Here is a 27,522-nt window from a genome sequence, read left to right on the forward strand (position 1 = left end):
ACAGGAATGATACGGCTCATACTACTAAGGATGTGATGTTCCCCTATGGGTAGGCATGGTTTCTCTATGGGGAGGTACTGTCCTATGTTCCCCTATGGACAGGTATGGTTTCCCAATGGGAAAGTACTTTCATTTGTTTTAGTACGTCCCACAAAAAGGTAATAATAAAGGAATGAGAGCAAAGGTATGTGTTAAGCAAACTCACGCAAACTCAGAAGTTTATTGCCTCTGAACATGGAGGCTGTACATAGCTGTCATGAATAGTAGCCATTGATAGACTGCAGCCCCTCCATGGGCCGGTTTAATCCTCTTTCAAAGATATTCAAGCTCCGGGCCGTCGCCACACCTTGGGGCAGCAAACCCCACCAATGAATGGGCCTTGAGTGGGGAGCAATTTTCATTAACTCAGTTTGTGTGTAAAAGGCTCTCAGGTTGAAGTCCCCAGAATCTGGGTCACTAGGATACAATGATGGAACATGGAAATCTGCCTCATACTGAGTCAGACCGTTGGTCCATCTAGCCCCGTATTGCCGACACTGACCAGCAGTGGCTCTCCAGGGTTTCAGCTAGGGTTCTTTCCAGCCCTATCTGGGGACTGAAGCAGAGGCCTTCTGTGTGCAAAGCATGTGCTCTACCACCGAGCGACGGCCTCTCCAGGATGGGTCCTGGGCACTGGTGGGCATGGGGAGCAGCAGAGAGGAAGAGAGTTACATAAGGAAAGCCGTGGGGTTGCACTCCCACACATTTCATCCATATTGTCTATTCCTGGGTTCAAAACCAGCTAGAAGATTGCAGGCTTGTGGTCGTCAGGCCCCTGAAGTGAAGCCGAGCGTGGCCAGTGCCTGGGTAGGCAGGCTGGAAACCTTCTGGGATTCCGCGGAAGGCAGGTGAGCCGCAAGTACCTTATGGGGATTCTGGCAAACCGCATGATACTGTTCATCACTCCTGAGCAAGGGAAGAGGGGATGGCCGGCTTTCCCTCTCCCGCGCAGCCGGAGGGCCCCCTCCCAGCTTCCCGCTACCGCGGCGGGGCCAAGTCCGCAGCCGGGAGCCACCCGGGGCGCGGCGAGGGGGCGAGGGCTGCCGCGGCACGGTCCCGGCGCGGGGCGCGGGGCAGCGTCTGCGCTTCGGCCCCGCCAGGGGGGGACCGAGCCGCGCTGCGAGCGCGGCAGCCAGGAAAGCGCCTCCCCGGGGCGGGCCACGGCGCGCGCCTCCCCCGGGCCCCGGCGAAGCGTCCCTCGGCCTTCCGGGGAGGGGCGGAGGCTGCGGCGGGATTCCTCGCGAGGAGCGGGGGCCGGCGCGTGGCGAGGGCAGCGCGGAGACCAGGTGCCCTGCGGGGGGCTCTGCCTGCGGCGGGGGCCGGGGGCCCAGCCTGCCTCGGCCCGGGGGGCGGCGGGTCCACGCAGACCCGCGGCCGAGCGGGGCCCGAGAGCCGCCTGCTTCCTCTGCCCCGGCCGCGTCGAAGGCCGTCCCGCCCTCGGCCAGGCCAGCCTCTGCGCCGCGGAGCGGGAGGAGCGGAGCGCGATCGGAGCAGCCTCGGCGCCGGCGGGCCGGGCCGGGCCGGGAGGAAGGGGGCCGCCCCGCCGTCCGCCGCTGGGCCCCGGGCGCCTTGCCGGAGCGCGCTCGCTTACCGCCGCCCCCCCCGGCGCCCGTTTCGTGCTGCCCCCAATATTCCCCCGCCCCCCGAGTTTCAGGCCTCCGCTGCGCATGGACGTGTGCCTGCGCACTGAGCTGTGACGGAAGCGCCTGGCTTCAGATCCAGCTCAGCCATCAAACTGGGGCTCTGGCTTGGCCTCCGTCAGAGCTGACTGGAGGCTGCTGAAAAGCTCGATTTGCTGGAGCGTGCGTTTTAAAACTTCAGCAGGAAAACGTGCATAGCGTTTCAACTCGTTAAACAAATGAAAACCCGCCACACAGAAAGTCTTGAGATATGAATGGTCTATCGAGAAAAGGACTGCAAAGGGAGGTCGCATAGAGAAGTGGAATGTGAAACACGCAGTGATTACAAAGAAGATGCATGCGTACACTCTGCCAAATACGCTGCAGTTTAACACCTGCTCGGGCCTGTTAGAAAACAATGTCAGGAGTGTAGAAGGCCGAGCTAGCAGCACTGGAATGGTTACTTTGCTCCACTTAAACTTCCACTAGTCCAAACTAGCGAAATGCAGCGTTTGAAGCTTTCAGCTATATAGCAGTCTGGTCCAAACATTTAGAGGGAAGGAAGGAAAGGGGATTAAAGGGAAGGTATCGCTAGCTGTCCCAAGCAGAGATCTGAAGGACAGGCTTTTGTGGACCTAGAGGAAGGTTGAAGGAGACCTCTCCTAGGATCCAGGGTGCAGAACTCAGCAAAGTCTAGTGAGGAAAAATTAATCCAGGTAGAAAGCGAAGAGAACGTTTTAAAATGGAGAAAGGTGGTGAAGTCTGAGCCTCACCAGTGAGGAAAATAAAATAGCAAGGAAAACCAAATCAAGCTGCTCAGGAGCTAGGCTTCTAGGCCCCCAAAGCTATTTCAGAAACAGTGCCCAGCTGCAGCCCTAAAAACTGAAGAAGGGATATGGTCAGCGGGAGAAATTCCTTGTTCTCTCAAAAAGAAGGCAAACATGCCAAATTTGGCCTAAAGGGCCCCCAAACTGCCAAAAAAGTGTTTGCAAAAGCTGGAGCTATGCAAAACAGAACAAACACCAGAAAGAGCTGAACACAAAGTCTTCCTTCTAAGGTTCAGTCTCTTTGTGATTCATTGTCTGCCCTAAACATCCTTGCCTTCTGATTGGCGTTTTTCTTTCTTTTCAGATGTCAACTAGAAATTTGGTTTTGGATTGGTGAACGACCTATTGGGCTTGTTGTTGTTGTTGTTGTTCAGTCGTTCAGTCATATCCCGACTCTTCGTGACCCCATGGACCATAACACGCCAGGCCTTCCTGTCCTGCGCTCTTTCCCGGAGCGTGCTCAAGTCCATATTCATTGCATCAGTGTTCCAGGTTCCTAAACAATATTGTTCTTTACAGCATCGGATTTTCTTTTCACCACCAGACACATCCACAGCTGAGTGTCCTTTCGGCTTTGGCCCAGCCGCTTCACTCTTTCTGGTGCTACTTGGAAATAACCTCTACTCTTCCCCAGTAGTATATTGGACACCTTCCGACCTGAGGGGCTCATCTTCTGGTGTCATATCTTTTAGCCTTGTGATACGTTCCATGGGATTTTCTTGGCAAGAATACTGGAGTGGGTTGCCATTTCCTTCTCCAGTGGACCACATTTTGTCAGAACTCTCTGCCATGACCTGTCCGTCTTGGGTGGCCCTGCACAGCATAGCTTATGGCTTCACTGAGTTACGCAAGCCCCTTCGCCACAACAAGGCAGTGATCCATGAAGGGGATTGGGCGGGCAGAAACCTGCAAAAAGTGCACGGGACTATCCCAGACTCATGGAGCTGCTAGCTGTGAGGAGTAACAAACATTACAGCTTCTTCTCCTAGTGGCCTATTGTTCCTCAACATGGCCACTGCTTTGGCAGCACGATTGCCTGCGTCTCAGACTCCAGGCAGCAAAACTTTCTCCCCTTAAGGAAAGACAGGCCTGCCTGTGAACCAACATTTCACTCCCATTGCATTCCATGGCTTCCTTATAAGCCCTCTGCTCCCAGCCCTTGAACCCCCAAAGTGACCTGAGTAACAACCTTGTTTGGATCTGGGCCAGTCTCATATCCTATTATTGATTTAGTGATTTCACTACCGAAGCTCTCAGGGCAGTTCACAACAATTGTGGCTAGGATTTATTCTGGTTGTATTGTTATATTGTGGCTTTAATGTTGTTATATTTTATATTGTTTGACTGTGCATTTTTTGGTTTTAATTTTTGTGAGCCGCCCAGGGAGCTTCGGGTATTGGGCGGTATAGAAATGAAATAAATAAAATAAAATATGTTTAGGGATTGCCCTTTATCATTATAAGTAAATAGGGAGAGCAATCCTACGGCTGCTAGACAGTGCCTGGACAGCCATTGGATTTTTCCGTTCCCAGAAAATGCGCTCCCCGCCCCTTCCCAGCTGCCTTGTGTTGGGCGTGGTTCTTCCCTGTCTATGCACTCGTAAACATAGATCATGAAGGAAAGTAAGATGGGACAATGAAATACCACTTAGGGTGCAATCCTATGCATGTTTAGACAAAAAAGGCCTACCACTCCAAGAATTGCAGGTTGGCTGTGGAATGCTGGGAGTGGTAGGCTTTTTTTCTGTCTAAACATGCATACGATTGCGCCTTTACTTAATTTATGTGGTGCATTTACCACACATCCCAAACCTGAGGCAGCTTATAATAATTAAAGCCAGAAAACCCAAAGGTGTACAAAGGGTAAAAGTCCCATTCCTAGCTGAGAGCTTGTGGAGAGTATGAGAGTATGTGGAGGAGAATATTTCTTAGTACAGATTTCTTTCTTTCTCTCATAGCCAGCATCCTTTAAGGAGGTAGCTGAATATTTTACTATGGGGGAGAGTTATTTCCTCGATCTAGGCCAAAGAACTCTGTCCAACGGAGCCATGCTGGAGGAGTCTGGAACTGTGGCGTCTCTGGGTAAGGATACCTTTTCCTTATGGGATACATGACAACAGGATGAATTACTCTTCTTGGCCGTTGCAGTTGGGATGGTCCTCCCCATAGACTAATTGATTCTTGGGGGTTCTGGAGGATTTTTCATATGGTGAGGAGGCATTGCTGCTGTCAAAGCCCTGGTCGATCTCTGGAAGGCAAAGCTGACCAGGCTGTTGACAGAGATGCTCTCAAGCAACTTCTCATCTTGAGCTGAGTCATGGCTGCTCTTTGGTATGCACCTAAATTTTATTGATGAAATGTTCTAGGTTAATGCGTGACTAATGTGAGGTACGTATAAAGGAAAAAATTAATAAATAGCACTCAGAATGCCTGAAGATTTTGTAGTGGCCAGCCTGTCTCTTTCTTTGGAAGAAATTCCTAGACTAGGCCCCAACTCCCAGCTGGAAAAAGGAAAAGATAACTTTGTCCAGGACTCCGATGAAGAAGAGCGATTGGCAGGTGCCTGCTTAGATTTGGAGTGGAACTATTTCCTGTCTGGCAATTGAATGAGGTTTTTTGGAGAACTTTTCATCTTCTCTTCAATTGTTGAGCTTAATCAGCCACATGGCATGTCCGCCAACGGAATGCAGAGCTTGATTTGATTTGATTTGTACCTTCTACCAAAACATGACACTGAAGGCGGCTTATAGGCACCATTAAAATGGATTCAAACAATACATTCAAATACAATACAAGCATGACCATTACAGAATAAAAACAGTACCCCTCTTAACAGACTTACAGACAGAAGGTCTTCTTGAATGAAGCGTTCCTTGCCTGTCAGTGGTAGGATAGCACACTTCCTATAACCAGCCCCATCAACAGTCTGGCTCCAGCATTCTGGACCAGGAAAACTTTCTGAGCAGTTTTTGAAGGCAGCCCCATGCACAGCGTGTTACAGTAGTCCAAGCAGGCTGTAAATAAGGCATGGTGACCGTGGCCAGATCAGACACCCTAGGAATGTGCGCGGTGTGCAAATGTGTTCCTGGCCACTGCCGAGACCTGGACATCCGGGTTCAGGGCTACGTCCCGAACTGTGAGCCTGAGTCTTCAGAGGGAGTGTAACGCCTTCCAGCACAGGACGAATCTCCACTCCCTGATTTCCTTTTCAATTGAGCAGCAACTCCACTACCTTGTCTGGATTAAGCTTGAATGTATTTGCCACCATCCACTCCATTACCAACCTGAGACCTGCTTCAGAACCAGAAAAGCTTCCTTGGCTTCAAGCAGGAATCCCCCAGCACCAACTTCTGAAATCGGACCTCCAAGACGGACCTGAGCGACTAGCGCCTCTGTGTCTCATCTCAGACAGACGCCGTGAAAGGATGCGATGGTCGATGGTATCGAAAGCTGCAGAAAGGTCCAGTTCCTGGTGTAGATCATCTGCTAAGGTGACCAAAGTTGTCTCTGTCCCATAGCCTGACCTGAAGCTAGATTGAAATGGATCTAGATCATCCATGTCATCCAGAAATCCCTGGAGCTGAGAAGCCACCTCACGCTCCAGCACCTTGCCCAAGAACCAGCCAGAGAGCTTCAGCTATTGGTGGGTTTAGAAAATGAATGAATGAATGAACAAAAACGAATATTGTAGACAGGCTGGAAAGTGTCCAAGACTGGCATGATGAAGTAGGACGTAGTGTTAAAACTCTGTCTTGAAATAGAGCTAGATACAGTCCTGGTCAGTATACATTGCTGGAAGAAATTTACCGTCTTGGGTATGGGAGGAAATGTTTATACTCCCGTATTCAGCAGAAGTATCCAACACCAGCCAGTCTCTACACCTCCTTTAGCCACGATAGAATCACACCGTGCCTTTAAGAGGTATTCACCACTACCCTTTCCCTCTCAGCCAGTCCCCAGCGCATGGCTGCATGTATAAGCCAGCGGGGGCAAGGGTCCAGCACACGAGTGGCGGGCCTCATCTCTCCAGGAATCCTGTCCACATCATTGTGCTGTACCAGTGGAAAAGTACCCGTTGTGATTGGACACACAGCAGCCAAAGTTACATCCACCAGACATGGATCAAGTATGGCATCGAAGCCAGCACAGGTTGTTGTTGTTGTTCAGTTGTTCAGTCGTGTCCGACTCTTCGTGATCCCATGGACCAGAGCACGCCAGGCCTTCCTGTCCTCCGCTGTCTCCCGGAGCGTGCTCATGTTCATATTCATTGCATCGGTGATGCTATCTAGCCATCTCATCCTCTGCCGTCCCCTTCTCCTTTTGCCTTCAATCTTTCCCAGCATCAGGGTCTTTTCCAGTGACTTTTCTCTTCGCATTAGGTGGCCAAAATATTTGAGCTTCACCTTCAGTATCTGCCCTTCCAGTGAGCACTCAGGGTTGATTTCCTTTAGGATGGACTGATTTGACCTCCTTGCAGTCCAGGAGACTCGTAAGAGTCTTCTCCAGCACCACAGTTCGAAAGCATCGATTCTTCGGCGCTCAGCCTTCCTTATAGTCCAGCTCTCACAGCCATACGTAGCTACTGGGAAAACCATAGCTTTGATTAGACGGACCTTTGTTGGCAAGGTGATGTCCCTGCTTCTTACTATGCTGTCTAGGTTTGCCATAGCTTTCCTCCCAAGGAACAAGCGTCTTTTAATTTCATGGCTACAGTCACCGTCTGCGGTGATCTTGGAGCCCAAGAAAATAAAATCTGTCACTGCTTCCATTTCTTCCCCTTCTGTATGCCAGGAAGTGATGGGGCCAGATGCCATGATTGTAGTTTTTTTAATGTTGAGTTTCAAACCAACTTTTGCACTCTCCACTTTCATCCTCAACAAGAGGCTCTTTAGATCCTCTTCGCTTTCTGCCGTTAGGGTGGTATCGTCTGTGTATCTGAGGTTGTTGATAATTCTCCCGGCAGTCTTAATTCCAACCTGTGATTCATCCAACCTGGCGTTTCTCATTATGTACTCTGCATATAAATTAAATAAGCAGGGCGACAATATACAGCCTTGTCGTACTCCTTTCCCAATTTTGAACCAATTGGTTGTTCCATATCTGGTTCTTACTGTTGCTTCTTGACCCTCGTACAGGTTTCTCAGGAGACAGGTAAGGTGGTCTGGTACTCCCATCTCTTTAAGAATTTGCCAGAGTTTGTTGTGATCCGCACAATCCAAGGCTTTAGTGTAGTCAATGAAGCAGAAATAGAGGTTTTTCTGGAATTCTCTTGCTTTCTCCATGATCCAGCAAATGTTGACGATTTGATCTCTAGTTCCTCTCCCTCTTCAAAACCCCGCTTGTACTTCCGGTAGTTCTCTGTTCACATACTGCTGAAGCCTAGCTTGTAGGATTTTGAGCATCACCTTGCTGGCATGTGAAATGAGCGCAATTGTACGGTAGTGTAAACACTCTTTGCCATTGCCCTTCTTTGGAGTTGGAATGTAAACTGACCTTTTCCAGTCTTGTGGCCATTGTTGAGTGTTCCAAATTTGTTGGCATATTGAGTGCAGCACTTTAACAGCATCATCTTTTAGGATCTTAAAAAGCTCAGCTGGAATACTGTCATCTCCGCTAGCTTTGTTGTTAGTAATGCTTCCTAAGGCCCACTTGACTTCACTCTCGAGGATGTCCGGCTCAAGTTCAGTGACCGCACTATCATGGCTATCAGGGACATTCAGATCTTTCCTGTATAGTTCTTCTGTGTATTCTTTCCACCTCTTCTTAATCTCATCTGCTTCTGTTAGGTCCCTGCCTTCTTTGTCCTTTATCATGCCCGTCTTTGCACAAAACGTGCCCTTGATATTTCTGATTTTCTTGAAGAGATCTCTAGTCTTTCCCATTCTATTGTTTTCCTCGATTTCTTTGCATTGTTCATTTAAGAAGGCCTTTTTGTCTCTCCTTGCTATTCTCCGGAAATCTGCATTCAGTTGGGTATATCTTCTCCTTTCTCCCTTGCTTTTCACTTCCCTTCTTTCCTCAGCTACTTGTAAAGCCTCATCAGACAGCCACTTTGCTTTCTTGCATTTCTTTTTCTTTGGGATGGATTTCGTTGCTGCCTCCTGAACAATATTACGGACCTCCATCCATAGTTCCTCAGGCACTCTGTCTATCAGGTCTAATTCCTTAAATCTATTCATCACCTGCCAGCACAGATACTATCGGTTTTATCTGCAAAGTTTATTTATTTATTCATTTCATTTCTATACCGCCTAATAACCAAAGCTCTCGGGGCAGTTCACAAAAATAAAAACCAAACGGCACACAATAAAACAATTTAAAATATATAGAACATTAAAACCACAATATAACAATACAACCACAATAAAACCTAGCAGCAGTGCAGAGATTTAAAATACAGATTTAAAACAGCAAAGCTAAAAGTCTAGAAAGCTAAAATGCTAAAATGCCTGGGAAAATAAAAAGGTCTTCACCTGGCGCTGAAAGGAATACAATGTAGGTGCCAGGTGAACCTCCCTAGGGAGCTCATTCCACAGCCGGGGTGCCACAGCAGAAAAAAGCTCTCCTAGTAGCCACCCACCTCACTTCCTTTGGCAGGGGCTCATGGAGAAGGGCCACTGAGGATGATCTTAAGGTCTGGGCAGGCACATATGGGGGGAGGCGATCCTTCAGATAACCTGGCCCCAAGCTGTTAAGGGCTTTAAATGTTAATACCAGCACTTTGAATCGGGCCCAGAAATGGACTGGCAGCCAGTACAGCTGAAAAAGTACTGGCGTAATATGAGCTTGCTGGCCAGTCCCTGTGAACAATCTTGCTGCCCTATTTTGGACCAGCTGAAGTTTCCGGACTGTTTTCAAAGGTAGCCCCACGTATAACGCATTGCAGTAATCCAGACGAGAAGTTATCGGAGCATGGATCACTGTATCTCTGTCCAGATAAGGGCGTAGTTGGTAGACCAGCCTAAGCTGATAAAAAGTGTTCCGTGCCACTGAGTTCACCTGTGCCTCAAGTGCCAGCTCTGGGTCCAAGAGCACCCCCAAACTACGAACGTGATCCTTGAGGGGGAGTGCAACCCCCTCCAGAACAGGTTGAACATCACCTAGCCGGGCAGATGAACCACCCACTAACAGTACCTCCATCTTGTCTGGATTGAGTTTCAGTTTATTGACCCTCATCCAGTCCGTTACCATGCGCAGGTGCTGATTCAGAACAGCCACTGCCTCACCTGGGTTTGATGAGAAAGAGAGGTAGAGCTGGGTGTCATCTGCATATTGATGGCACCATAGCCCACACCTCCTGATAACCTCCCCCAGCGGTTTCATGTAGATGTTAAACAGCACGGGGGTTAAAATAGAGCCCTGTGGAACCCCATGGCACAATTGCCATGGCACAGAGGAATAATCCTGCAGCACCACCTTCTGGAATCGGCCATCCAAGTAGGAGCAGAACCACTGCAGTGCAGTGCCTCCAACTCCCAACCCCGACAACCTATCCAGAAGGATACCATGGTTGATGGTATCGAAAGTCGCTGAGAGGTCCAGGAGAATCAACAGGGTCGCACTCCCCCTGTCCCGGCAGAGGTCATCCCACAAGGTGACCAAGGCAGTTTCCGTTCCAAAACCAGGCCTGAAGCCCAATTGAAATGGTTCTAGATAATCCCTTTCATTCAACAGTGCCTCCTGCAACCACCTGCTCAAGCACCTTGCCCAGGAAGGGGATGTTGGCCACTGGCCTGTAACTGTTAACATCCTCCGGGTCCAGGTTAGGCATTTTCAGGAGTGGTCTGATTACCGCCTCTTTTAAAGCGGCCAGCACCACTCCCTCTCAAGGAGGAATTTACAACCTCCTGGACCCAGCCGGACATCCCCCCCTTGTTTGATTTAATAAGCCATGAAGGGCAAATGTCAAATACACAAGTGGTCGATCGGACTTGGCCAAGCACCTTGTCCACATCCTCAGGCCTCAGTAACTGAAACTCATCCAATAAAACTGGACCAGACAGTTCTCTGAACTCCTCTACCGAAGGAACTGCATTAATCATGGTGTCCAATTCATGATGAATCTGAGCGACTTTATCTTCAAAGAGCCTTGCAAAATCATCACAGCGTGCCACCAAGGGTTCCACCATCTCTCTCCCTGGCCCAGAATGTAACAGGCCGCGAACTACTTGGAAAATCTCCGCTGGACGACAGTGAGAAGATGCAACACTGGTGGAAAAGAACGGTCTCTTTGCCACCCTCACCGCCACAGAGTAGGCTCAATAGTGAGCTCTTACCTGTGTTCGGTCAGACTCAGCATGAGTTTTCCTCCACCTGCGTTCCAGCCGTCTCCCCTCTTGCTTCATTGCCCTCAGCTCAGGTGTATATCAAGGAGCTGGCTGGGCTCTGCTCAGAGGGAGAGGGTGTTTGGGCATGATTGTGTCAACCGCCTGAGTCATCTCTGCATTCCACAGAGCGACCTGGGCTTCGACAGGAGCACCAGCCATACCAGCAGGAAAATCCCCCAGAGCCCTCTGGAATCCATTGGAATCCATTAGCCTCCGGGGGTGGACCATTTTAATAGGTCCCCCACCCTTGCAGAACGGGAAGGCTGCCAGGAGTCTAAACCTCAACAGGAAGTGATCTGACCATGACAAAGGGACAGATGTTAATTCCTCCACTTTCAGATCACCATCCTCCTGCCCAGTCAAGAAAACCAGATCAAGCGTGTGTCCTTCTATATGCATTGGGCCGATGATATGTTGGGACAGCCCCATGGTTGTCATGGCGGCCATGAAGTCCTGAGCTGCCCCAGATACAGCGGCCTCGGCATGGAAGTTGAGATCCCCCAGGACCATCATCCTAGGGGTCCTCAACACCAAGTCCGAGACCACCTCCGTCAGCTCAGGCAGGGAATCTGACGGGCAGCGAGGTGGGCAGTACACCAACAGAATCCTTAATCTGTCCCAGGTACCCAACATAAGGTACAAACACTCAAGATCTGCACTCGAATGAGCAGGAAGCCTAGAGAGGGACATTGAATTCCTATAGACCACGGCAACCCCCCCTCCCCGACCCTTGAGTCGGTGTTGGTGCTGCACTGAGTACCCAGGAGGGCACAGCTGGGAGAGAGTGACCCCTCCCAGTTCCCCCACCCAGGTCTCAGTAATACATACCAGGTCAGCCCCCTCATCCACAATCAAATCATGGATGAGGGAGTTTTTATTCTGGGCCGACCTGGCATTCAGCAGCAGCACCACCAGGCCCAAGGGCAGACTGGTAAGGCTGCCAGGAACCATCAGGTTGGGGGAAGAACCAGAAGACCGGACAGCTGTCAGGTGTCTAGCCCCTCTTCTTCTCAGCTGGCCTGTTAATCCCCCAACGCCATACCTCCCCCTGCCCATGACCACAGTTATGGTGGCACCTCCCTGACCCCCTGACTTGCTCAATTGTCCTCCTAGGCATATATTAAAATGTTAAGATATAAAATATACAACAATATAAAAGGTAAAAGAGATAAAAGAGAACAGCAGCTAAGAAGGAGCAGATAAAATCTACGTTTGCCCCTTTCTCCCTGGTCTTTAAAGCTGCTGCCCTCTGCTGCTGCTATTTGCTGCTGGTATCTGTGGCTGCTGGTGCCTTTGGAGAGGCGGTGGGTGGGTCTTCATATGCTGTTCCATGCGTCTCCAAGTGCGACGCTAAGTGCGCACTTAGTGTTGCACTTTGCGCGACGCCGAGGCGCTGCCTCTGGCAGCCCCGCCTTAAGTACCTGTTTGGGAGGGGCAAAGTGTTGTGCAAATTAGTCCCAGTGGGCTTAAGTCCATGAGCAGTCCACGTTGTCTTCTGGGCTAGAGTGTAACAGAATTCTGACCACCCAAAAAAGCTCCACTAGGCGATGCTGAGCAGATGCTGTGGTGGTGGAGAAGTAACATTGCCAACGGGGAATAACTGTATGTCTAGTAACTCATACATAGACAAGAAGGAAGATGCACAGGCCCTCCCTTCCCTCCTCCAGTCTGGCCAACAGACCAGATGGCCCTCCCCCTCATTCACCTCGAACTAGCTCCCACAAAGGGACAACCACTCTGGTGCTACCTCATTGATGGCAGCTCTGTCCCAAGGATGCCCACCTTTTATGCACCTGCCGCAGGAAGCTGGTGCAATCCTTGGAATGGTGGCAGAAGATCTCCCAGAGAGAGTATGGGGACCAGGGTCTGGTTCTGAGAAGGCACAGTTGTTCTCTTGCCTCAGAGAGTTTATGTGGAACAGCCACAGGTAGCAGACAGGAAGCACGATGGTCGAGGTCAGTAGCAGTCTACCTGGCCTGGTGTCTCTTCTTGGTTCTCATGTAGCAATGCAGCTAATTGGGCTTGATTTCTAGTGAGATCTTTGATTTCTTCCATGAACTCCTAAGACGATGTTCTTTTTCTCCCAAAGCAGATGACGGGCAGGACAAGGAGAAATATCAGGAGCCATCTCTGGTGTCAACGGAAACTACCCAGCATGAAGAGGAGAAAGAGTTGCTTGGGGAACAAAGGGGAGCAAGATATCATCAGAGGAACTTGACAATGAAGAGGAAGACGAAATCTGCTGTTTCTCAGAGTTCTGACAGCCATGAACTCCAGATGTCACAAGAAGATCTGAAAGCAAAGCAAAGGAAACAATCTGCAGTTTGTGGGAAGATATACAACCATAATTCTGAACTGAATAAACACTGCAGAGCCCACACAGGAGGGAAACCATATAAATGCATGGAGTGTGGAAAGAGCTTCAGTGAGAATGGAACACTTACTAAACATAAAAGAACTCACACCGGAGAGAAACCATATAAATGCACAGAGTGTGGAAAGAACTTCAGTGCTAGGTCAACACTTAAAGTGCATCAGAGAATTCACACCGGGGAGAAACCATATAAATGCTTGGAGTGTGGAAAGAGCTTCAGTGATAGTGGAAACCTTACTGTGCACCAAAGAACTCACACAGGGGAGAAACCATATAAATGCATGGAGTGTGAAAAGAGCTTCAGTGATAGTGGAAACCTTACTGTGCACCAAAGAACTCACACAGGGGAGAAACCATATAAATGCATAGAGTGTGGAAAGAATTTCTGTCAGGGATCACATCTTACTTCACATCAACGAACTCACACAAGGGAGAAACCATATAAATGTAGGGAGTGTGGAAAGAGCTTCAGTCTGAGCTCTCATCTTACTTTCCATCTAAGAGCTCACACAGGGGAGAAACCATATAAATGCATGGACTGTGGAAAGAGCTTCAGTCAAACCTCTCATCTTACTTTCCATCTAAGAGCTCACACTGGGGAGAAACCATATAAATGCATGGACTGTGGAAAGAGCTTCAGTCAAACCTCTCATCTTACTTTCCATCTAAGAGCTCACACAGGGGAGAAACCATATAAATGCATGGAGTGTGGAAAGAGCTTCAGTCAAAGTGGAAATCTTACTAAGCACCAACGAACTCACACAGGGGAGAAACCATATAAATGCTTCGAGTGTGGAAAGAGCTTCATTCAGAGTGGAAATCTTATTAAGCACCAAAGAACTCACACAGGTGAAAAACTATATACATGTATGGAGTGTGGAAAGAGCTTCAGTGAGAATGGAACACTTACTAAGCACCAAACAACTCACACAGGTGAGAAACCATATAAATGCATGGAGTGTGGAAAGAGCTTCAGTGAGAATGGAACACTTACTAAACATAAAAGAACTCACACCAGGGAGAAACCATTTAAATGCATGGATTGTGGAAAGAGCTTCAGTGTTAGGTCAACGCTTAGGACACATCAAAGAACTCACACAGGGCAGAAACCATATAAATGCATGGAATGTGGAAAGAGCTTCAGTCAAAGTGGAAATCTTAATAAGCACCAAAGAACTCACACCGGGGAGAAACCATTTAAATGCATGAATTGTGGAAAAAGCTTTACTGCTAGCTCAAGTCTTATTACACATCATAGAACTCATATCGTCGAGGAACTATAGGGAGAAGCTAGTTGTGAAATCCAATACTCTGCTTCTGCTGACGGAAGCAGATGGACGGTGCTTTCCTCTCCATTCTATAGCCAACTGCACACCCTCAGAATCTGCACTTAAGATTTGGTGGACCCTGTGTAGCAGAGTTTTCTGTGGTGCAGTATACTGCAGTGGGAGAAGAGTGGCCAAGGTTTTTTTTTATGGAGTTTGCTCTTAAGTACCTGGACTCTTAGAAAGGACAGAGCCATTTTGTATTCAGTTTGCTTCCTCCACCTTCTTCTCCTCCGTATCAGATGTGCTAATTCCCTCAGTGTAAAAAGAGATCAAGGCATGCAGCCTGTGGGGGTTTTCTTTGGGAAAGGGGCACAGAGTGGCAAAGTTGCTCTCTGCAAGGATCATATCAAAATAGTGATTCCCTGAGAAATCTGATGGAAGACCAGTGAACTTTGAGACATACGTTTGGGTGTTTCATGTTGCAAATCTCCACAATGCTCTATCTGTACTTTTGTAAATAAGCACAACAATTATACAAGGGTGATAAGCCTCCTGTGATCTTCTAAAGGAAACCAGTCTTGAAAGTGAAATCTGGAGCCCCTCAAATCTCACTGCTCAGGGAGCTGGGGTATGAGTAGTATTGTAAGTGGTATGAATGTGGTAAGACCTTTACTCAGGGTTTCCATCTTTCTAATCATTAGAACACTCAGAAGAAGGGAAACCATTCAAAGCCCAATGTGGCAAAGGCTCTGTGATCAGTTTGGTTTGATGAAGACTATGGTTTTCATTTCTTTTCTAAACTCAGAGGACGCAATCTGCATTCATGCAGTTGAGAAATATCCCTGCCAGCAGAGGCAGTTGTACGTGCTAGACTTTGCGGAGTGGCGCATGGCCATGAGCACGTGGCAGGGAACTCCGTGCTCCGAGGATGTGAACGGCATGGTGCATGTCATTGAAGTATCTCGCCACCCACAACTTCCAAGGATCCTTTTAGCAGGGAAGGGGTACTGCCTGCTAAGTGCCAACAGTATTATTGGGGGGAATTGGGATGAGGGGATAAGTCTGAAGGGAAGGAGTTAGCTGATGGTGACTGACGCTCCTGCCCCGGGTTCTGCCTTCTCTAGCTTCTGCCTGATGAGACTGAGAAGACAACCCCCTCAGGACGCCTCCCTCCGCTGCTCAGTTGTCCTCACTGGCACACGCGGCTTCAGCCTCTTTTACTCTCTGGGTTAAAGAGACACCCCAAATGCCTAACTGGTTCCCTCCACCCAGTACAGGAGCAGTAAGAAGAAAATAGGTTTTTCTAATGGTAGCGAAATAAGGCAAACCTACAGGAGGGATTTTGTAGAAACAAACAAATAAAAACTTACTGAATACAAGAAGGGTTCTATGTTGTTATTAATCAAATTATGTTTGGTCCTAACCTTCCTACCTACTCCACCCCTTCTAAATCCTCTTCCCCAAACCCCACTCACTCGATACAGCTTCCTCAGTCCCCAAGGCCCTGCCTGCTCTTTTAACTGGCAGCTCATTCCTTTTATAGTCTTCACACAAGCCCCTCTCACCTTTCACTCACGACGCTCTATTAACCCCGTCCTACCTGGCCTACATTTAACAATGCAAACAGAAACAATATAATAGGTGTATGTTATAGTACCATTGGATGTAATAGGTTTTTTTGATAACTCAATATCATTGCTTTTTAAAATACTAATGCTTTAGCTTTTTATGTATCTAAATGGTGAATTGTGCTAACATTCAAAGTATGTACCAATTTGCTTATGTTGATTCTAACAGTGAGTTTGGCTGTGAGAGTCATGTGTCTTGTGGCCCCTGAAAGACATAAGCTTTTGTGGCCTAGGCTCAGCCGCATCAGTTGTGTCTAATCCTTAGTGGTATATATACACATGGGTTAAGTGAAGATCCTGTGAAGTCCTGTAAAGATGAAATTCAGAATGTACAGTCTGGGAGAATGACATTAAAGCATAAGTGTTTGCAAAATAAACAGTGATCATTGCCAGCAGTAGTAATTGATGGTAACACAGACATGGAAGAATTGTGAAGTAATCCCTCTGCCGCACAGAAAAACATCTAAGCCATGGTTTTTCTTTTATGTGATGGATCTATTGATTAAGTTTATGTCCATACACAAACGACAAGAACTATAACTGAACAATGCAAATTCTAAGAAATCCATTTTCTCGTCATTTAGAAAAAGAATAGAACAGCGCAAATTACAACAAAAAAGGATGTGTGCTCCAAGCTAGATGTGTTACAACAGAACGTCTTAATAAGGTATATTTCAGCAGTTGGATTCTCTCTCTGATATTTCTTTATTTAAGTACGGACACTTACAAGCAAAGAACAGAACGTCCAGGTTGGTTAAAATATTCCCACTGGTTTCTGAACACGGCCCTTTCACACCAGTGTCTATGCATTCTATTGCATGGAGACTGTTGTAAGTAGAATGCAGAGGGGCGTTGCTGGCAGATGACGGATAGCCTGTAGCACACTGGGTGATGAGTAGATATAAACCCCTGATGCTGCGGCTGACGTTGCTGGGTCCGGTGATCAGGTTGCCTGAGGATATGGGATTGGTAAAGAACATAAGAACAGCTGTGGTGGATCAGACCAAAGGCCCATCTAGTCCAGCATTCTGTTCACAGGGAACCAGCTGCACATGCAAAACAAACAGGCGGGACATGAGTGAAACAGCACCCTCCCAGGCATGTTGCCCTGCAACTGGTGTACATAGGCATACATCCCTGATCACATACATAATATTCATAAATTATCTGCCACATCTCTGATGTTACAGTGACAGCTTAATTAAATTTTTACGCTGGCGGATGGAGCCTGAGGAATTTTGCCTGGCTCCCAAGTTCAACCCTGGCAGGATATGCCCCCAAGGTAACTGATACAATATTTTTACTGTCTTTTCTCCATACTGCTCCACACTGGCATAACAACCCATAGTTAACCCATAGTTCTAAGGTCAAACCCAGGATTCCATAGTCTGGGTTGTCATTATGTGCAAACTAGGTCATTGCAAAGTCTTCCGGATCCTATCCAATGAAGAAGGCAGGTCCTTACCCAGAGAGGAGACATTCCCGTAATTTTCCAGCATGACTTCCCTGTACAAGGCTCTTTGGTTTGGGTCCAGCAGGCCCCACTGCCTCTTCGTGAAATACACAGCCACATCTTCAAAGGCCACTGGCTTCTGCAACAACGAAGAATCATCACTCATTTAACACCCTAGACTTCTTGACCATTCTCGACCCACAACTGTCCCTGCAGCTACATGTTACGATTTTCCTTGCAGTCTTACCATCACTGGTAAGAGAAAGAAATCCCCTTTTTAACAACCGCAGAAGCCTCAAGCGAGGTGAGAGCTTCTGCTCTGGGCTGGTGGCCATAATACTGCACCTGTGGGGGGGGGGGGCCTTCCTACAACCTGCACAGGCACAAACTGATGATGTCATCAACCCGTGCTAAGCACGGAAGCCCCCTGTGCAATGCACCTCCCAACCTTCTTCCTCCTCAAAGCGGCAGGAGCGCACACACCTTTTTCAAGTTCCAGACACTACTAGCAAGATTGAAGGGGTAGGGTGTTTTCAGGAGCTGCGTTTGAAATATGCTACCAGTTAAGAATGTAAGAATATAAGAAAGGCCATGCTGAAACGGACCGACGGTCCATCTAGTGCAGCATTCTGTCCACACAGTGGCCAACCAGCTGCCCACGAGAAACCCAGAAGCAGGACATGAGCGCAACAGCACCCTCCCGCCCATGTTCCTCAGCAACTGGTGTACATAGGCATACTGCCTCTGATGCTGGAGGTAGCATATAGCCCTCAGGACTTGTAACCACTGATAGCCTTCTCCAGGAATTTATCCAATCCCCTTTTAAAGCCATCCAAATCGGTGGCCATCACTGCATCCTGTGGTAGTGAATTCCATAGTTTAACTGTGTGCTGCGTGAAGAAGCCCTTCCTTTCATCTGTCCCGAATCTCCCACCAATCAGCTTCATGGGATGACCCCATTGGGTCCTAGCATTATGACAGGGAGAAAACATGTTAATTTACAAGCATAGGAAGCTCTTACCTTATACAGTCAGGCCATTGGCCCTTCTAACCCGGTATTGGCTACAGGGCACTGACTGGCAGCGCCTCTCTATCGGGTTTCAAGAAGGAGTTTTCCCAACCCTACCTGGAGATGTCAAGGGATGAACCCAAGACTTTCTGCATGCAAAGCAGGTGCTCAGGTTCCCAATCCAATTGGCTTTTCCCCAAGTTATAACTCAGTCCAATTTGTACCCCAAACCACAGCAGTGATGTGGGGCAGACAATTTTCCAGTGCTTTATTTTCCCATGGAAAATTTCCCGTTTCATAAGGTCATTAGTAAAAATGCATGTATGCCAAATGCAAATACTGGGCAAGCTTGGCAGTTTCAAAGTTGTGATGAATGTTTTACGGGTGATTATCCCTAGCGTACATATACGTCATTGAAATACGCATCTGACTCAGAGTGACATGGAACTAATAAATAGGGACAGCAAAACCAAAGGTGCCCCAGCAACCTTTGAAATAGATGAGTGGTTGTCAGCATATCATGCACAGTTCTTTGGGTTGCTAAAATCAGTTATGTCAAATGTTTTGAGTAACTTTGTTTTTTCTACGTAATATAAAATTCTAGGTAATATAACATTTAAAACATACTAAGTGTGTTTTCATTTCCCCCCTCAAATATTTCAGGTCAAATACTTGTTACTGAGACAAAAAATGAACATGGAGTACTCTTTTAAAGCTCTGTTGTTCACTAGATGCAAGCAAAATAAACATGCTAAATTAGACCTCTCTCGGGCAGGATTGGGCTATTTGTGGCCCTTCAGATGTTTTGGCCTGTGGCTGCCATCAATTCTAGCCAGCATAGCCAACAGTGAGGATGAAGGGAGTTGTAGGCCAAAACATCTGCTCTAGGCATCAGAACACTTTCAGATGCAAACCGGAAATGTTCCTGTGCAAATGACCCTATGCAAATAAAGGTAATTTGCATTGGAAACTTTTCCAGAAAATTTTCCCATTCAAAACTATCTGGAAATCCCATGCCACTGAACTACAGCTTAGGTGGCGTTTCAGTTCTCCCGTCTTCTTTGCTATTGCTAGTATGCCAGTTCTTGTTTTGCCTTCATAATAGCATGATCCATGTACAGGGGAGGCTCTCTTTCCCAGTAGCCTGTGGCTGTCTGGCTTATTTATTAAAATATCCTGCTACATTTTGCATTTTGCTGAAGGTCAGATGAGGAAGTTTCTAAATCACGAAATGGCGGAGGCGTGGCTAATCGGAAAAATGCGTGAGACTTCTGTTCCAGCCCCATGAACTGGAATTTATAAACATGTTTTGTCAACTGGTTATGTTTAGTCTGTAAGATCCAGGCTAGGCCAGAGATAATCGCTCATATCTATTCATCTTTTTTCTTTCTTTTTTCTTTTTTCCCCTTTTCTTTTAAATCCTTTCTCTTTAAATGGATATGATATACTGTACTTAAAATTACTGTTTGAGGGTGTATAGAAATGTGCACACTCATTTATATATCTAGTACAAAATACGTTAGTGATTGCTGTAAGGTTGATTTTAAGCTTTATTATTATACACCAATATAAAATTTATTTGTGATTTGTTATTATTATTTATCCTTTCTAATTTCCTTCCTTTTTTATTATTATTACTATCATTATTATGAGACTGGTTAGTAATCTTTTAGGCTGGTTAAATTGTTAAGCTCTACTATTATATGTTAACTGAAGGGCAATATATGGTTACTGGAAATGAATTGTAGGCTTCAATTCATGTTGCTTCCTTGCTTTAAGACTGATGACATGATATTGAAATGTAAGGTTGATTATCTATGCTGTACAGAATTATAATATTGCCAATGTTATAGGTATAACTTTTAAGTAGAATGGTATTCGAAGTTTGTGTATAGCGGAGTTTAAATTTAATCCTTTTAAGTAACTTTTTAATTTTTTTTCATTTTCTTGTTTTCTTCTTCCTTCTCTTTCTGTTTTCTTTTTTCATCCCCCCCCCCTTTTCGTTATTGCTGTGTCCTCCTAAGAATACTGTATTGTTGGGAAACTCTAGGTACTGATTAGGTTGTTGGTACTGTTTATTTCATTTATAAAGATAAAAATAGAATAAAAAGTATTTTCAGAAGAAACTTTTCCAGAAAATTTTCCCATTCAAAACTATCTGGAAATCCCATGCCACTGATCTACAGCTTAGGTGGCGTTTCAGTTCTCCCTAGTCTTCTTTGTTGTTACTACTATGCCACTCCTTGTTCTGCCTTCATAACGGCATGATCCATGTACAGAGGAGGCTTCGTTTCCCTGTAGCCTGTGGCTGTCTGGCTGCAAACGCAGTACCCCTGCTGGAAACACCTCTTTCCTCTGCTTTTAGTTCGGTTGGCCAGGGCAGGGGGGTTGCTGTCTGTTCTGTCTTGATTCCTGTTTTATGACATTTTAACTTGTTTAGGGAGCTGTCCTATGATCCCTGGGTGAGCGTCCCAGGGACCACAGGATTCTTCGCAGTCCCCCTTCCGATGTTGGGGACAGCGAACAATCCTGAGATCCCCCCTCCCCTTGCAGCCAGCACAGAAAGAACCACACCAGCTGCCCTCCGAGGCTGGAAGGGCGACTCGGAGGAAGAGGAAAGAGGGTGCTCCGGTGCGTGGGGAAGGGTGGAGGCCAGAGAGGCCAGGATACGAGTTATCCTGAGCCTCCTCCAGCACCCTTCCCTCCCCCTCCAAAGCACCCTTGCTAAAAAGCCCATCTAGTGAAATCTGCGGGGCAGGAGGACAGGGAGGTGAAGATGTCCTCTGCCGCTCCTCCCACCCTGCATTGGACGATCGGACGCCTCCGAGTTTGGGGGCTTCCAGTCACCGAGGGGCAATCGATGAGATTGCACCCTTAATTGTTATTGTAAGCCATAGTGAACTGTGGAAAGGAGCATGTTGTTGTTATTGATAATGTTCTTTATACAGCACCATCAGTGTGCTTGGCCCAGGACAATTTACAAGAGTGTATGTATGTCTGAATGAGAGTGAGTGTGACAGGAGCACATAGAATCATAGAGTTGGAAGGTGCCTGCCAGACCATCGAGTCCAACTCCCTGCTCAGTGCAGGAAGCCTGATTCCCAGGCGGTCCCCCATCCAAGTACTAACCAGGGCTGACCCTGCTTAGCTTCTGAGATCAGACAAGATCAAGCGCATCCAGCCGGCGAACTCATATATGTGGGTATATCTACATTTTTTCTTCTGATGAGTTTTGGTTTCTGGAGAGGATTCACGCGACCTGCAGCTATATGAAATGTATGTATGTCTGGTGTATGGGTACGGGGGAGAAGAGAGGTGGGAGAGGTTGGAGGGGTGTTCTTTCAGGTCAATAGGTTTTAAATAATTTGCGGGGGAGAAACACAGTACAAAAGGAGGCCCCTGCCCTGAGGAGCTTCCATATAGAATTTGACAGGGGATGGAAGTAGAGGCTGCAGTGAACAGGGAAGCGACTCGATGGTCTCATGGGCCCCTTCCAACCCTACTATTCTATGATTCTATGGTATGCGGTTGTTTCAGTTGCAAATGCTTAAGCCTAGATACAGGTAATAAGTTACAGCAGGGCAGCCTTTCCCAACCTGGTGCCCTCCCGATCTGTACCCATCAAACACGCTGGGGACAATGGGAGTTGTATTCCAATACATCTAGAGGGCATCAGGTCAGGGATGGCTGCAGCAGGGCATGGGAATTTAAGGGATTGTGTCAAATGCTTTGTGGAGAAAGGTGGTTTTGTGGACGGATCTGAAGGAAGAGATGTTTTAATACAAAACAAATACCTTCCTGTGACGCATTCGCCCTCAGTTTGTGACTGACTTGTGGTGTGGATTGCATCAATTTGTAGATCACCAGAGGGATTGTGGAGAGGATTTGGATGGGATGATCTCCAATCCCAGTGTGGTGTAGCGGTTAGAGTGTCGGGCTGGGACTGGGGAGACCCGTATTCTAGTCCCCACTCATCCATGAAGCTCACTGGGTGACTCTGGGCCAGTCAGTGACTCTCAGCCTAACCTACCTCACAGGGTCGTCGTGAGGATAAAATGGAGAGGAGGAAGGCCATGTAAGCCACCTTGGGTTCCGTGCAAGAGGGGGGAAAGGCGGGATATAACTGTTATCCTAAATAAAATAATTAAAAAAGCCCCTTCCATTTCCAGTTCTGAGCCCCGGCGGGGGGCGGGGGGGGCGAAGCTGTAAACTTCATGAACCTCAGTCCGCTTCCAACTCGAGGCCTTTATTATTCTAAACCCCTCTACGGTGCAATCCTACGCATGCTTGGCCACAGAAACGTCCCGCGGCGCCCCGCATTCCCCAGCCAGCACAGGAACTGTGGGGCTCCTTTCCGTCCGAAGCGGCACAGGACTGCGCCCTGGGTTCTCTGCCAGGCGCTGCGCCAGCGCCGGCTGAGTCCAGCCGCGCTTCTTCCCCATCTTCCCCCTTTCCGGTCTCGGCTCGCGCTTCTCACGCACCATCCACAAGGCCCCCGCCCCGCCCCGCCCCGCCCCGCCCCCGGCTGTCCAAGCGCGCGAGACGGGCTCTCCGCTCCACGCGCCTCCGTGTCCTCTGCGCTCTCGCCCGGTCCTCGAAGCGGCCCGCATTCTCCCACCCCGTTGCCGGGCCGGACCTCCCCCCGAGGGCGAATTCAGGGAGGAGGCAGCGTCCCGCCTCCCCCGGCGGACAGCGCAGACTCCGAGGGGCAGAGCCGCCCCGACAGCTCCCGCCCCTTCCGTGCCAGGTTGGACGGGACGACCCCGCGCGTCTCTAACCAGCATCGACGACAAGCCGGCTCCGGCTCCTCTGCCAAGCGCTCTCGCGTGGCGGCGGCGGCGGCGGCGATTCTTGCACAGCACAACCGTTCCGGGGCCAGCAGGAACTGCCCGGACGTCCAAGTGGCGCGACCACTGCCTGCTGGGAATTGTAGTCCTCGCGCTTGGAAGCAAGGGAGAAGTCGGGTGCAGGACCTTTCCCCTCCGCCGCCCGCCCGCCCGCCCGCCGACCCTCCTGCCATCCATCCTCAAAGGAAAGCTCAGACCCATGTTGATGTGCGGCAAAAACAGGCGAACCCAGGGATCCAGCAGTTTGCCGCCGCTGCACGAAAACAGAGAGCCGAGGCACTTTTGTCTTGCAGGATCACAGCAGCCAGACGTGTGGCGCAAAACAGCACCTACACACACACACACACACAGGACCACCGTGGGCTGCGGTGCGTGCCGGCCACCCTTCGAATGTCCCAGCTGTGGCTTACTCTGTCGTGCGGAGCCGGTGAGGGCAGCTTATGCAAGAGTTAAACAACACTCACATAGCCCTAGAGCGGCCCATGAGTTCTGCGAGCATTGTTTAACCCGAACACAAGCCGCCCTCGCCGGGTTCACATGGCACAATAAGCCACCGCTGGAATATTCCATAGGCGGCCTGTACGCGCCGTAACCCACCGTAGCTTAAATAAGCCGAGGTGGCCTGCAGCAGTCATGCAATCCAGCCCACGGCCTTTTCACTACGAGGCCCAAGGGCAGTGGTGTAATGGTAAATTTTGAAGTGCAGGCCCTCCTCGTGACAGTCTCCATCACCATGCCCCAAGGAGAGTCCAAAAATGCAAAGTTGAGTTGTTCCATATCAGCAGACCAGTTCTAGCAGTTTTCACCTCCATCAGGAGCAGGCCTTTGTACAGCTAATGGGACTTTGGGGCATTCCCAGCATGCTGGCTGGGGCACGCTGGGAGTTGTGGGATTGTTTTCTGTCCAAACGTGCATAGGATTGCGCCCTTCATTGCTCACTCAACCCAAAATGCTTTGCATTACAACAGGGATACAGCTCACAAGTATGTATTGTTGCTAAGAAGATCCCCCCCTCCCCCCCCCCCCGCCCGCTACTGTGAGGATTGCAGCTGAGTGCAGAGGGAAGCCGGAGTGACGTCTCATCCCTGCTAATAAACAAGTCCCTGTGCTTGGACCCTGCGAGCCCTGGTTCTGCTACAGCACTGCACAGTAGCCTTGCTGGAGTGACTGGCTGGCAACCCCATACAGCTGTCTTTTCCTTCCAGGATCTCCTCCGTCCCTGAAGCTGTTCAATGAACCCTTTGATTTGGCCGGCCACACCTGTTGTTTCTGTGTTGCTGAGGATCCATAGATGGGGATCCTATTTCCACAGGGCTGGGCAACTTGTTTGGGCCTACAGCTCCCATTATCCCTCACCATTGCCTAGACTGGCTCGGGCTGATGGGACTTGTAGTCCAAAACATCTGGAGGGCCACAAACTCCCACTCCTGCTCTAGAAGGAGCTGACTTCAGCTCGGCTCAGGATGGGACTCTGAGAGGGGAAGAAAGGAGTTTGATGGGCTCAGGGCTGGCGGCCCCTCGTCTGTCTCCTCACTCAGGTCCCCGAGACTGTGAGGCGAGGCAGGACTCCCAGGATGCACGTGACACGTGGGAGGGATGGGTGCGCCTGCCGGGGTGCTTGAGGGAGTAAGTTTGGGGTGGGGAGAGGACGGGGATGTCTGTCAACCTTCTCCCGCATCCAAAATATGGAATTCATAACTCATACAGCCTGATCCTATGCATGTTTCCTCAAATGTAAGCCCCACTGTGCTCAGTGTAGCTTGCTTGTAGAGAAGCATCTGTACTATACTATTTTCTATATAAAATATCCTATATCTACTACAGGATTGCTGCCACACAGGGCAATTGTGACACTGGCCTCAAAATGGGGATGATGCCAGCAGACCACACTGCAGGGTGGTTGTAAATCGTTCCCCAGCCTCACACACACACACCCTCCTCCAATCCATAACCCAGCAATATGCCTCTGAAATATCACTTGCTGGGGAACATGGGTAGGAGGGTGCTATTGCTCTCATGTCCTGCTGGTGGGCTTCCCATTGGCACCTGGTTGGCTACTGTGGGAACAGAACGCTGGACTAAATAGGCCTTTGGTCTGTTGCATCAGGGCTCTTCCTATATTCTTATATATCTCAACCTCCACGCACATCTGCAATATGGAGAAAATCATACTGGACCATTTCCCCCTCCATCCTCTTCCTGCAGGAAGGTTCATAGGGTAAGAACATAAGAAGAGCCATGCTGGATAAGACCAAGGCTCCATCCAGTCCACACAGTGGCCAACCAGCTGTTGACCAGGAACCCACAAGCAGGGCATGAGCACAACAGCACTCTCCTGCCCATGTTCCCCAGCAACGGGTGTACATAGGCTCACTGCTTCTGGTACTGGAGGCAGCACATAGCCATCCAGACTTACCATTGACAGCCTTCTCCTGCCGGAATTTGCCCAGCCCCCTCCTAAAGCCATCCAAATTGGTGGCCATGACGACAGCCTGTGGTAAAATTGTTACACGTCTTTAAGAGCTCAAAAATTATATATACACACACACACATACACGCACAGTGAGACCTGCATGTGAAAGCACGAACTCGTGTCTGTGCTGCTAAATAACTTGGGAGCAGGATACCAGAGAGAGCACCTCCTTCCTTACCAACCTGCCTGGTCACTGAGGTCATCAGAGGGCATGTTCCTGGTGGTTCCACATGGACCCATGGTCTGGTTGGAGACCACCAGGAAAAGAGCCTTCAGTGTGGTGGCCCCCTTCTTGTGGAATTCCCTACCTTTAGAGGTCAGGCAGGTGCCAACATTGTGTTTCTTCCGGCGCCTCCTGAAGACGTTCTTTCAAGAGGCCTTCCTTCCATGACCAGCCGTGGTTTGTTAAACTCCCCTTGTTGGGGTTTGTCTTCTTTAAAAAATGTTTTAACTCTTTTAACCATTGTTTTACTTTTATCATGTTGTTCACCATTCTGAAATTTTCTGATGAGGAGCGGTAAATAAATATGGTAAATAGATAAATAATAAATAAATAAAGACTCCAAAAGGAAAATTCCAAAATCCACACCACCATATCCCTTTATTAGACCAACTGAGAAGTCCCACAATACTGTGCAAGCTTTCGAGTTCTCCAGAATTCTTCATCAGGCAAGATGGTAAACAAAGCAAAAGGGTGAGGGGGAAGGGGAAAGGTAGCTGATGTTCAATGGAAAATTTAATTTCCCTTGTGCAGGATGAGTCCCCCGGAGTACAGACGTTCTGGCAGCTGCGCAGCGTAACTGCAGGATTCCCTCACGCAGAGGTTTGGAAAGGACCTCAGATGTCGTGTGTCCGCTGCCCCAGCAACTAAGAACGTAAGAACGTAAGAGCCCTGCTGGATCAGACAAGGGTCCATCGAGCGCAGCGTTCTGTTCACACAGCGGCCAACCAGCTGCCAATGGGAACCGACATGCAGGACACGAGTGCCACAGCAACCCCTCCCCCCGCTGCCCATGTTCCCCGGCAACTGGGCACATAGGCTCCGCAGTTTAACTATGCGCCGTGTGAAGAAGTCCTCCCTTTATTGTCCTGAATCTCCCACCGATCAGCTTCACGGGATGACCCCGCTAGCTTCTAGCGCTATTGGAAAGGGGGAGGAAAGTCTCCGTATCCACTTTCTCCGCACCGTGCTGAATCTCGTACGCCTCCCCCTTGCCTGCCCTGACTCGCCTCTTTCCCGAGCTAATCAGGCCCAGATGCGGTCATCTTTCCTCACAGGAGAGTTGCTGCAGCCCCTGGGTCACTTTAGTCGCCCTGTCCTGCACTCTCCTCCTCGACCGCCCCTTCTCGGGCGCAGCGCTGAGAACTGCGCACAGCATTCCAAGCGTGGTCGCGCCATGGATGCGCATGAGGGCAGGAGGCTCTTGGCAGCTTCGCTGGCCGCAGCCGGGCCCCAGCGGAAATGTTCTTAAGGGCCGAGGAATGCAGCCGAGAGGTTTGTGCCGAGGGAGACGCCTCCTGCCCCTCGGTGCGCCAAGGGTTAAATGAACGGCGGGGCAGGACACTGGGGGGCAACAGGGAGCGCCCCTCCCTCGTCTCCCGGAAGGGAAAGAAGCCTCGGGAGACCCCGGGCCGAGGCGCAGGAGGCTGATCCGGGAG

General features: G+C 49.0%; 2 protein-coding genes across 10 annotated transcripts in view; one reads left to right on the forward strand and one right to left on the reverse strand.

The window, feature by feature from the left end:
* Nucleotides 1-23,400, reverse strand: part of LOC146355606 (uncharacterized) — a 151,874-nt gene extending 128,474 nt beyond the window's left edge. Inside the window, 2 exon segments of the mRNA XM_084830636.1 lie at nt 17,560-17,673; nt 23,322-23,400. Of these exon segments, the coding sequence (XP_084686762.1) occupies nt 17,560-17,673; nt 23,322-23,327 (120 nt within the window). The 5' untranslated portion in view covers nt 23,328-23,400.
* LOC146355611 (uncharacterized) lies at nt 193-17,140 on the forward strand. Of its 9 annotated transcripts, none has more exons than XM_084830798.1 (4): nt 1,112-1,325; nt 2,790-2,977; nt 4,443-4,566; nt 12,901-17,140. In XM_084830798.1, exons 3-4 carry the CDS (start codon nt 4,479-4,481, stop codon nt 14,466-14,468), a joined length of 1,656 nt encoding a protein of 551 aa, XP_084686924.1. In that variant the 5' UTR covers nt 1,112-1,325; nt 2,790-2,977; nt 4,443-4,478; the 3' UTR covers nt 14,469-17,140. The 9 variants fall into 9 exon arrangements, with proteins under 9 accessions (XP_084686919.1, XP_084686920.1, XP_084686924.1 ...); XM_084830802.1 differs by having other exon boundaries at nt 1,140-1,325; nt 12,904-17,140; XM_084830800.1 differs by having other exon boundaries at nt 1,238-1,325; nt 2,790-3,221.
* Nucleotides 23,401-27,522: the final 4,122 nt, after the last annotated feature.

Source organism: Heloderma suspectum, chromosome 2, assembly GCF_057233095.1.
Source record: "Heloderma suspectum isolate Gila_16-S chromosome 2, 16-S_ref, whole genome shotgun sequence".
Classification (NCBI taxonomy): Eukaryota; Metazoa; Chordata; class Lepidosauria; order Squamata; family Helodermatidae; genus Heloderma; species Heloderma suspectum.

Excerpts from the sequence above, each read along its gene's own strand:
- LOC146355611 (XM_084830793.1), top strand. The coding sequence starts at position 906 with ATGGGGATTCTGGCAAACCGCATGATACTGTTCATCACTCCTGAGCAA. Across the intron at positions 1,326-4,442 it reads GAGGGCAGCGCGGAGACCAG|CCAGCATCCTTTAAGGAGGT; the intron begins GTGCCCTGCGGG and ends TTTCTCTCATAG. Across the intron at positions 4,567-12,900 it reads TGGAACTGTGGCGTCTCTGG|CAGATGACGGGCAGGACAAG; the intron begins GTAAGGATACCT and ends TTTCTCCCAAAG.